This window comes from Hemiscyllium ocellatum, chromosome 7 (assembly GCF_020745735.1).
Source record: "Hemiscyllium ocellatum isolate sHemOce1 chromosome 7, sHemOce1.pat.X.cur, whole genome shotgun sequence".
Lineage (NCBI taxonomy): Eukaryota > Metazoa > Chordata > Chondrichthyes > Orectolobiformes > Hemiscylliidae > Hemiscyllium > Hemiscyllium ocellatum.
The window spans coordinates 87,923,372-87,935,635 of record NC_083407.1 but is presented as its reverse complement, the minus strand read 5'-3'; the positions used below and the strand labels follow the sequence as shown (position 1 = coordinate 87,935,635).

Sequence of the window (12,264 nt, the reverse complement as noted above, 5' to 3'; positions counted from 1 at the left end):
GTGACTCATGAACTTAATAGAGTTTTTTGAAGAAGTAACAAAGAGAATCGATGAAGGCAAAGCGGTTGATGTGATCTACATGGATTTCAGTAAGGCATTCAACAAGGTTTCCCACGGGAGACTAGATAGCAAGGTTCTGATATCACTGAATACAGGAAGAACCAGCCAGCTGGATACAGAACTGACTCAAAGATAGAAGACAGAGGGTGGTCGTGGAGGGTTGTTTTTCAGACTGGAGGCCTGTGACCAGTGGAGTGTCAAAAGGATCAGTGCTGGGTCCACTACTTTTCATCATCTATATAAATGATTTGGAAGTGAACATATGAGGTATAGTTAGTAAGTTTGCAGATTATACCAAAATTGGAGGTGTCGTGGACAGCGGAGAAGGTTACCTCAAAGTACAATGGGATCTTGAACAGATAGGCCAGTGGGCAGATGGAGTTTAATATAGATAAATGCGTTTTGGGAAAGCAAATCTTAGCTGGACTTATACACTTAATGGTAAAGTCTGAGGGAGTGTTGCTGAACAAAGAGACCTTGGAGTGAAAGTTCATAACTCCTTGAAAGTAGAGCCACAGGTAGAAAGGATAGAGAAGAAGGTATTTGGTATGCTTTCTTTATTGGTCAGAGTATTTAGTGTAGGAGTGGAAGGTCATGTTCCAGTTGTACAGATCATTGGTTAGGCCACTGTTGGAATATCGCATGTAATTCTGGTCTCCTTCCTGTTGAAGGGATGTTGTGAAACTTGAAAGGAATCGGAAAAGATTTGCAAGGACGTTGCCAGAGTTGGAGAGTATGAGCTGTACGGAAAGGCTGAATAGGGTGAGGTGGTTTTTCCTGGAGTGTTGGAGGCTGAAGGGTGATTTATGGAGGTTTATACAATCATGAGGAACATGGATAGGATAAATAGACAAAGTCATTTTCCTGAGTGTGGGCTCAAAGGTGGAAGACAGAGGGTGGTGGTGGAGGGTTGTTTTTCAGACTGGAGGCCTGCGACCTGTGGAGTGCCACAAGGATCGGTGCTGGGTCCTCTACTTTTTGTTATTTACATAAATGATTTGGATGAGAGCATAAGAGGTACAGTTAGTAAGTTTGCAGATGACACCAAAATTGGAGGTATAATGGACAGCGAAGAGGGTTACCTCAGATTACAACAGGATCTGGACCAGATGGGCCAATGGGCTGAGATGTGGCAGATGGAGTTTAATTCAGATAATGTGAGATGCTGCATTTTGGGATAGCAAATCTTAGCAGGACTTATACACTTAATGGAAAAGTCCTAGGGAGTGTTGCTGAACAAAGAGACTTTGGAGTGCAGGTTCATAGCTCCTTGAAAGTGGAGTCACAGATAGATAGGATAGTGAGGAAGGCGTTTGGTATGCTTTCCTTTATTGGTCAGAGTATTGAGTACAGGAGTTGGGAGGTCATGTTGCGGCTGTACAGGACATTGGTTAGGCCACTGTTCGAATATTGCGTGCAACTCTGGTCTCGTTCCTATTGGAAAGATATTGTGAAACTTGAAAGGGTTCAGAAAAGATTTACAAGGATGTTGCCAGGGTTGGAGGATCTGAGATACAGGGAGAGGCTGAACAGGCTGGGGCTGTTTTCTCTGAAGCGTCGGAGGCTGAGGGGTGACCTTATAGAGGTTTCCAAATGATGAAAGGCATGGATAGGATAAATAGACAAAATCTTTTCCCTGGGGTCAGGGAGTTCAGAACTAGAGGACATAGGTTTAGGGTGAGAGGGGAAAGATATAAAAGAGACCTAAGGTGCAACGTTTTCACGCAGAGGGTGGTACGTGTATGGAATGAGCTGCCAGAGGATGTGGTGGAGACTAGTACAATTGCAACATTTAAGAGGCATTTTGATAGGTATATGAATAGGAAGGGTTTGGAGGGATACGAGCCTGGTGCTGGCAGATGGGACTAGGTTGGGTTGGGATATATGGTCGACATGGACGGGTTGGACCGAAGGGTCTGTTTTTATACTGTACATTTCTATGACTCTATCTCTCTAGAGGGCATAGGTTTAGGGTGAGAGGGGAAAGATGTAGAAGTGACCTGAGAGGCAACGTTTTCATGCAAAGGTTGATGTATGTATGGAATGAACTGCCAGAGAAAGTGGTGGAGGTTAGTACAATTGCAGGATTTAAAAGGCATTTGGATGGGTTCATGAATAGGAAGGGCTGGGAGAGATGTGGGCCAAGTGCTGGCAAATGAGACTAGATTAGGTTAGGATATCTGGTCAGCATGGGTGAGTTGGACCAAAGGGTCTGCATAGAGTGCTGCACATCTCTGTGACTCTATCCTGAACTAAAGTGAATCAATATAAATAGTTCTACATATGTGATAATTCAACATCAATCTTTATTCATCCTGGTCACATTGCATCTGTCAGGTCAATCTTCACTGATCTCAAGAAGCACAGAATATTCTTTTCATCATTTTGGTTCAGTGTTTAGCACAGTTGCCTCACACTATCAGGACCTGGGTTCGATTTCACACTCTGGCAACTGTGTGGAATTTGCACATTCTCCCCAAATCTGCCAGTTTCCTCTGGGTTGGTATTTCCTCCCACAGTTGAAAGATGTGCATGTTAGGTGGATTGGCTATGCTAAATTGCCCATTGTGTTCAGGGATACGTGGGCTAGGTGGATTAGCCACAGGAAATGCAGGATTACAAGGACAGGATAGGTGGTGATGGGTCAGTGTGAACTTGATGGACTGTATGGCCTGCTTTCACACTGTACTGATTCCATGATTTTGACCAATGAGAGAATAACTCTCTGTATTTTAAGACAGTATCCCAGATAAAGCCATGATGCACAAGACCAAGAGCAGGTCAACCTCAAGTTTGCAACCTAGGAAGTAACTTGATGGTACAATAGTATTTGTCGACCCACTAGATTTGTCTGGTTACGGTTGCCTGTTCTGACATAAGTGTAATGCTGTAGTTTTAACATTGCATTATATTGACAAAAATACCCAGGCTCCAGAAGGTAAAGTCACTAGTGTTACCAGTGGACAAGTCTATCCCAGACTGAAATCTAGCTTGATAGACTTTTTTTTAACTTAATGAGGTGGCGTTTCACAGAAACATAAGCATACAAAGCTGTGGATTTGGTTTGAACAATTAAACAAATCTGTTATGCAAAAGAAATAAGTACAAAATAGAATATATCAAAGTATTTACATAAACACAATTTGAATGATTGATGTAGACAATCCCATCTATACCAACACCAACACTTTCAAACACACAAGATAGTTCCCTTCTTTCTTACATCTATAGATGTGACATAACTGTCTATTCCAACTCCTAGTCATGAGTGTTTAATTGCCTTTTTCTGGATTAGTCACTCAACTGAGCTTAAAGTTTCTTTGCTTCAAAAATCCCTCATACAAATACCTCTGGTATGAATCTCAAACTAAAACCACTGCACAGAGGTAATCTATTTACTAATCAATCATTCTCAAGTATCTCCTATCTGAAGAAAAAATGTTTCTAATTTAACATGAACTGACCAAAAGCTTTCAAAGTTTTTCCTCTAAGCAAAAAAGATCAATTCCTCTTTCTTAAATGTTGATAAGCAATATTTCAGAAGAAATTAAAACAAATATATAAAAAGATGCTCTGCCTCTAGAATTTCTAACAATTGATTCATACATGCATCTTTTTGTAAAACAATCCAACTTGTAATAATCCATTTTATTTCAGAGATTTTCTTATTTCAAGCCAAGAAAATCAATCCATTGCTTTTATCACTCAAAATTTTCATTGAGTGTGAATTATCCTACAAGGAACCATTATCTATATAACATTTTCTTCAGCACAGCCACTGTACAGAACCTCTCAAAATAACTGATGAGTAAGATCCTACAAGCACTATTTGAAAGAACCAGTATTTCTGTAGCAAGAGCTTGGTTAATAATCTTTTCTTTTCAAATGTAAAGGACCGTATTTACCATTCTCACCAAGATATGTCACAACACCAAATGTGGTAGAATACCCATCAGGAAGAATAACATGAAAAGCATAGCCAAAAACATTCTTCAGGTCACTTAAGGATCAGAAGTTAAATTTGCAATAATGCTTATTTAATTTCACTTGTATTTTTATTTGTTGTTATACCATTCTTTATTTTAGGATTTTACATCAACGTACTTAAATCCAACACATCAAAACTAGCATTTGGTTTAGTCTGCATGCCCGGTCAGTTCAAATAGCCAATCAAGCTTTAAAATGAAAATATACAAATTAGAAGCAAGTCAAATTCATCATTCAATAAGATCCTTGCTGAGCAGATTGCAAACTTAAATCCACATTCCTGCCTGACCTTGATAACCTTTTCCTCCCTTGCTTAACAAGAATTTATCTGTCTGCCTTAAAAATATTCAAGGCTTCAACCTTGTCAGGAAAAGACATGCAATACTCAAATTATCCAAAGACTGACGACTCTGAGAGAAACATTTTTGTTTCATACTGTTTAAATGGTCACCCCTTGATTTTGTGTTTCAGAATAAACTGAAAATTCTCCCCAACAATCCAACTCAAGAGTCTGTTTTGCCTTGCTGTCCTCGAGTTTATCCTCAGGTTTTTGTTGGCAACCACTAAATCTTCCCACTCATGCTTTTAGTTCTACTTTTCAGCTGCTCTGTAATGTTTATTTCATTGTCTAATCTATTTGTAGTGACTAACCTGGGCCAAACAGGAAGCCCTGGCTGACCAAGATAAACAGGGGGTGGAGATTAGAATCTCCTCAGTAGAGGACCAACTGAGAGCTAGCTGGTCACACAGTCAGTGTACTCCTATGAGAACTGATTTCTGTGCTGGCTGAATTGCAACCAGTATATACTTTTGTTTGTTTGTTTGTTAGAGAAAAATATACACAGGGGATTTAGAATCTCCTCAGTTCAGGGGACTAGCTCTGGGATGGCTGGCCACAGCTAATGTACTATGCACAAGTATATGAAGGGTAACTTGGCGATGGGACACTGGCCTCTGTACAGTTATTTCACTATTAAAAATGTGGCATCTCCTTTCATTTCCCCACCTGCCAGGACTACTAATATTAGATCCACCTCTTGTTCTGTTGGAGGCTCTTTCTTCAATACCAGTACAAGAGTCAACTCCAGATCCATTTTCAAATCTGCAACATGCTTTCTTACTCTCCATTCTTCCACTTCACTCTGACAGTCTATGAACTTCACACTTTTGGCATTATAATGAACATTCAACATACAACTAAATTTCTGGAAGCTTTTACTTTATAGATCGGATTAATAGCAGGTGTCGTTTCCTTAAGATCGGGGATTTCAAGACTGAGAGGCATATTTTTAAGGTGAGAGGAGAGAGATTTAAAAAAGACAAGGGGAAATTTCTTTTTACACAGACGGTGGTTCGCATGTGGAATTAACTTCCCAAGGAAGTGGTGGATGTTGGCACAGTTACAATGTTTAAAAAATACTTAAACATATACATGAATAGGAAACGTTTGGAGGGTTTTGGGCCAGGAGCAGGCAGATGAGAATGCTTTAGTTTGGGATTATGTTTGCATAGACTGGTTGAACCGAAGAGTCTGTTTACATGCTGTATGACTCTATGCCCCATAGCAGATCAACTGACATGTCAAAAATAATTATCATGGCAAGTTTCATTTTTGCTTTTGCTTAGAGAGTCAACATAATATGATAAGTATCCCACTGGAGACTACACCAGCACTTATAAAATGGCATAATTCAGTTACTTTATGTGGAAACACAACTCTCTAAGCAACCTTAATGTATACTAATCACCAATCCTCAAGCTAACAGCATTTTTGTATTACTTCATCTTGTGTTGGTCCTCACTACTTAGTAATCACCATAACATTTTAACCAATCCTGTACTGTCAAAGAGCAAGCACCATTGATTAATCCACATTTAAAGAAGTCTGCAACTGACACATTCATCACCAGACTAAAATTCCTTGTGATCAATTTAATTTACTCAGGTTCATCATTATCTTTATCCCCTTCCTTAGAATTATCTTTGTCATGTCAGTTCATAGCTCTTGCTTTTACTCTGGGCAGTTCACGCATATACTTTGAATTACACCTGAAGCTATTCCTTGGGCATGCCAGTGATTCCTTCTCCTGGTACTGTTGTTACAACTTTGTCTTTTGCTTTAATAACCTGATCTGTTACCAGTGCTTGCATCCACATTCTGTCTGCCTTTAATCTGCATTATATCGATTCCATTGGCTAGTAACTTGAACATTTAGAAATCTGGCAATCATCGAAACATCTATTCTTTGTGACGTACCAGGATAATTCCTTTGTTCCATAAAGGCTGAAGGATATGACTGTTTCCCCAGGATTATCTTTAAGGCAACTGACTTACAATCCAACAGGGTTTTCTCCTGAGAACCAAATACCTATCAGAACCAGTTGTGTTCCCAAGTAAAATACCAGTGTTGAATACCAGTAGTGATTACGGGATCCTCAAATTGAATTTCGTCCATGTTTTATATAACTTGTTAAAGTCCAACATACATTCATGAATGATCTGTCTTGCAAAATCTGACCATGTCCCAAAACAATTAAGAGATCATCTTGTTGATTTCAGACAAGATCACTAATAGATGATCCAAACCTTCATCACTGTTCAAGTACTTGGCATCAATCTCACAAAACATTTTCCTCTAATTTTACTTCTTGTACAAAGTGACATGGAGATCCTGTAGCTCAGTGGGTAACACGCCAACGTCTTAGCCTTTCCAGGATTTGATGGTCAAGAAAGGTGCTTTCATAATGTGGCCAAACAGGTATTAAGTTGAAAATTCCAACATACAAAAATGTCAGGTCATGAAGTCAGTAAATATTCCTGGTCATCCACACGACGGAAAGAAGTTGGGGTCCACCCTTGTGGGGGAATCTAGAACTAAAGATCTTGATCTCAAAGTAAGGGGTCACCCAGTTAGGACAGAGACAATAAGGAATTACTTCTCTCAGATGGTGGTGAGTCTGTAGAATTCTTTATTGCAGAGGTCTGTCAAAGCTAGGTCATTATGTAGATTCAAGTATAAAATAAACAGATTTTTAAATCAGTAAGGAAATTAACAGTTATAGAGAAAAGACAGGAAAGTGTTATAGAGTTATACAGCACAGAAGAGACTCTTTGGCCCATCAAGTTGAGCCAACTTACCTACACGAATCCCACTTTCCAGCCAAGAGCCTTGAATATTATGACATTTCAAGTGCAGTTAAGAATTATCCAATCTGTCATGGTCACAGTGAATCACAGAATGCTATGGTGCTGACAGAGGGCATTTGGCAAATCATTTCCACACATGGCAAAAGTAGATTCGATTTGCTGAATTTTCTACTTATCCTTCTACATCTTATGGTCTGTAGCATCCCTGTCCACAGCTCAAGACTAAACATTCACATAAAAGTATTCTGTTGCCACTACACAAATCCATATCTCCACTTCCTTTTTTTTGCTGATTGTCGGTGTTATCACATGCCAACAACATATATTTGCTTTCTGCCATTTTTCACAATGGCTTTTGGGATATTTGTTTACTGTCTGAAAATAAAGTCTTAATTTCCAACCTTCACATTTAGGCAACCATTTTCTGCCTGTATGTTACGTTTTTGAAATCTGAGTGGTACATGCTTTTATCAACAATTATTCTCCAGAGATAATTGTTGCAAGCACAAATTGTCTCACCCAAGACTGGCTCTATTTTATTTGTTAAATACTTTATTTGTTATGCACTAACATGAAAGAGTTTGATTAGTGGAAACAGGCCCTTCAGCCCAACCAGTCCACACCGACCTACCGAAGAGTAACACACCCAGACCCATTTCCTAATGCTATGGGCAATTTAGCAGAGCCAATTCACCTGGCCTGCACACCAGAAGGAAACCTTCCTTCGGGAATGTGCAAACTCCGCACAGAAAGTCACCCAAGGCTGGGATTGAACCTGGGACCCTGGTGCTGTGAGGTAGTAGTGCTAACCACTGAGCCACCATGCCACCCCAGTGTTTTTTTAAGATAGTTTGCCAATAGTATTCATCATATTGAAAAAGCTACAATGAAGGAGATCAGCATAATAGTAAATTAAGTGACAATTATCTAGTGGTAAAGACATAATTTAGCAAGTCGTCATAACAAGCATAAGGTCTATACTCTTAACAATAATTTGCATCGAAATAACAATTTTCAAATTGAAAAGAGAAAGCTTTCTTTACGTAGTATCTTTCACAACATCAGAACTTTCCAAAGCATCTTACAGCTAGTTACTTTTGAATTGTGGTCATTGTCATAATGCAGGAAATGTTTTACAAGGGAATAGTTCTTAATTGGCTTAATATTCATGTTCCATTGGCTCCACCATTCTATTGATGTTACAGACAGTCAGAGCATGGAGACAAGGAGTTCTAGCTTTCAGAGGGAGCAGATGTGTCTGGATCAGCATACTAAGGTCCCAACAATTATGTCTGGCCAAATATTGTTGTACTTATTGTTACCTTGCAATAAATTTGCTTGTTATCTAAGAACAGCGCCTGTTCTGTTGATTCTCCAGAGTGGCGCATCCTTTACCACTAATCACTAGACAGACCCAAGACAAGAGAGGTAGTGGTGAACTACCTTAAATAACAGTGGGTCAGTTGGTAGCACTCTTGCCTCTGAATCACAACTTTCTGGTTTCAAGTCCCACTGCAGGCTTTGGGCATAAACATCAAAGCTGACACTCCAGGATAGTTCTAAAGTATTTTCTTCAGAGGTACTGTCTTTCAAACATAAAATTAAACCAAAGCTCCATCTGCCTGCTTGGCTGGATGTATAAGATCCCATGGAAGTATTTCAAAGAAGAGTAATGGAGTTGATGTCTTGTCCAGTATTCCTTCCTCATCTAATTTCACAAAAATAGATTGTGGTTATTTTTGTTTGTGGGAGATTACCATCCACAAATTAGCTGCCAGGTTTCCTGCATTACAACAACAGCTTTACAAAAATGTACTGTAGTTTCAAATATCCATAAAAAGCACTGTATATAATGTAGGTCCTTATTTTGAAGTTCAAGTTGGCGTTCTGGGAAAGCAATCCAACTAGTCCCTTTCATCGGTTTCATCCTGAGTTTATTTCCCTTAAGTGTCTAACCAATGGTCTTTTGAAATAATTCACCATCACCACTTCCAATGACTAGGACATTCAAATCGTTATCATTCATTGTATAAAAGATCTCTTCCTCACATGTCCACCTTTTGTCCAAAACCTTAAATCTGTATCCCCTACCATCTGCTAATAGTGGCAGCATTTCTTTACCTTATCTGTCATAATCTTGTACAACTTCAACCAACTTCCAATCCATCTCCTCTGCATCAAGGTAAACACTGTGCCAGCTAGTTGTATGACAAAAGGAGCATGACAATGTGGCCAATGTATCAGAGGGAGGAGTTACAAGAAATAATTTAACACAGTCGCAGAGGATGTTATTTGTGATTTTGATAATGATGGTTTCAACCCAATTGTTTTGAGGGAGGGTGGCGCAATTTGAAAGAAACAGGCATCAATTTGGGATTTGATAACACTCAAGACCTTTTGAGAAAGAAAGATTGGAAGAGTTGGTAGGCTGGTAAAGTAAGGGCTCGCAAGCAATATTCCATCTTGCTGCACACAGAAAGCTAAGCCAGGCTGTGTGTGTGTGCTGATTGGCATTGGCATGCCAAATGCACCTTTGACATCTGGTTCCAGAGGTCTGTACTACGCACGGGTCTTAGAGAGTTGCAGCCCAAAATAATGCTGCTCTCACATGTTGTATTTATGACAGCTCATGAAAGCAGATGGGACAGGAGACAGTGGAGGCTGGGACATTGAATTTATTCAAGATTCAGTTAGCCAGGTTCTTGATCAACAAGGAAGTCAAGGGTGTTGGGGGACAGACGGGCAGGTGGAACTGAGACCACTAATAGATTAGCCATGATATTAACAAATAGCGGATCAGACTCAAAGCACTGAACTGCCTACTCCTGAATTCATACTAGCCAAGAACACAAAACAAATAGATACTATGCTCACATGTAAAACTCTAGAAGTATTTTGTGCAACCATCCAATATTTATAATTCTTAGCATCTAGGGGAATGTGGGGAAGTCTTGCTACATTCGTACATGACTTTGGTGAAACCACACACCAAAAAACTTAGAAGAATGAGAGAAGGTATTGAAACGTACAATATTATGAGCAAGCTTGACAGGGCAGATGCTGAGGAAATATTTCCCAATATGGGGGCTATCTAGAACCAGGGGCGCAAAGAGCTCTCCATTTAAGATGGAGGAACTTCTCCTTTCATTAATATTTGGCATCCTCTCCCCTAGCAAGCCGTATGGTCTGGGTAACTGAATGTATTCAAAGCTGAGCCAGGTAGATTTACAATTATTTAGCACAAATGAGACAGATACGACGTGTCAAAGTGCTGTGAGGCCCAACTTCATGCTGACAGTGGGCGATGGGACTGATTAGTTTCCCGATAAAGGGCTAGCACGGACTGGCTGGGCTGAATGGCCATAGTAGGGGGGAATCCCTGGTGAGGGTGCGGGTCCCTGATTACCGAAAGTAGTGGATCCTGAGTTTGGGGGGGGAGGGGCCGGCACTGGATCCCGGAGTGGATTGGATCATTGTGGAGAGTAGATCCCCGATCCCTCCTACTCACCGGAAGCGCCGAAAACAGCAACCGTCCGCGGGGCGGCCATGACAGGACCCGGGCCTCAGGCTTCACTCCCCTCCCTCCTCACCGCCCCCTTCAGGGCTCTCCCTCCGCCCCGGCCCGGTCACCGCCCCCTTCAGTGCTCTCCCTCCGCCCCGGCCCGGTCACCGCCCCCTTCAGTGCTCTCCCTCCGCCCCGGCCCGGTCACCGCCCCCCTCACTCCGCCCCTTCATTCCTGTCCCCTCCCCTTAAACTCCACCCCCACAGCCCCTTCACTCCTTACCCACTGCCTCCCCGCCCGCCGCCTCACTCCTCTCCCCCAATCCTCACACTCCTCTCCCCCTGCCCCCTCACTCCCCCTCCAGTCCTCTCCCTGTACCCCGTCACCAGCTCTCAAACCCCCTTCCTGAATATCCTCACTCTCTCCTTGTCTGTCATTTCCCTCCCTCAATCCCTCCACCTGCCGCCCTCTCCTCTGCTGTCCCCAACTCCTCTCCCACCACCCCTCACACTTCCTGCCCCCTTTTCCCTCCTCAATATCTTCACTCTCCCCTTCTCCCTCACTCCTCTCCCCCACCCCCTTCATTGCCCTCTCACTCCCTTCACTGCCTCCCATTCTTCTCCCCACCTCCCCTTCATTGCCCCTTTCCTCTGCCATGTCACCACTCCTCACACCCACTGCCCTCTTTCCCCTCCTCAATCCGTTCGCTCTCTCCTTGTCCCTCATTTGTCTCCCTCACCCTCTTCACTGCCTCCTCGCTCCTCTCCCCCTCTCTCTCACCCCCCTCACTCCACTCCCTCTGCCCTGTCACTGCCCCTCACACCTCCGTCCCTTCCCGTCCTCAATGTCTTCACTCTCTCCTTGTCCCTCATTTCTCTACCTCACCCCCTCCCCTGCTCCCTCACTCCTCCTCTGCTCCCTCAGTCCCTTCACTCCCTCTCACTCCCCTGATCCCGTTCCCCTCCCCCACTATCTTCGGCAGCTCTCTTCTCCTGCCCCTCACTTCTCTCTGTCCTCCCATCACTCTTTTCACTGCCCTTCACTCCTCTCCGTCCACCTCCTCTATCTTCTCACTCACCGTCCACCTCCTCACCCTCTTCACCACACCCTCTCACCGTTCACCATATCTCTCCCGCTGTACCCTTCTCATGCACCCTGAAGCACTCATACCTTTTCTTTTTCCTCTTACCCTTTTTGACTTCCTCCTCTTGTCTTACCACTTTTTTTCCTGCTATTTTTCACCTCTCATTTACTATGATAGGAGCCTGTCCCTGTCCTTTTCTTCACAGCACCTAACTTTTCCACCCTGTCACAATCTTTACTGCCTCTCCTTCATTCCCCTCACTGACACATCATACATGTCCCTTTTAGCACTTACCTTTTGCTTCGCTCTTCCAATTTATTTACCCCATCCTCCACTCTGCCCCTTCCTTTCTCCCTTCTATCTCCCATTTTCTTCCCCCCCATTTGTCTCTCTCTTCCTACCCTCTTTTCCTCACAACCATCTCCCTTTCCCACTTACTCTGACCCTACTTTTGCTCAGACCCCATCCATTCCCCTGCACCT

The 12,264-nt window shown here is 42.3% G+C and overlaps 1 protein-coding gene across 1 annotated transcript in view; it reads right to left on the bottom strand.

The window, feature by feature from the left end:
* The window catches only part of LOC132817535 (nmrA-like family domain-containing protein 1), a 69,029-nt gene extending 58,229 nt beyond the window's left edge, over positions 1–10,800 (bottom strand). Inside the window, exon 1 of the mRNA XM_060828032.1 lies at positions 10,704–10,800. Within this exon, the coding sequence (XP_060684015.1) occupies positions 10,704–10,743 (40 nt within the window). The 5' untranslated portion in view covers positions 10,744–10,800. The remainder of the gene's footprint in view (positions 1–10,703) is intronic.
* Between the last annotated feature and the right edge of the window lie 1,464 nt (positions 10,801–12,264).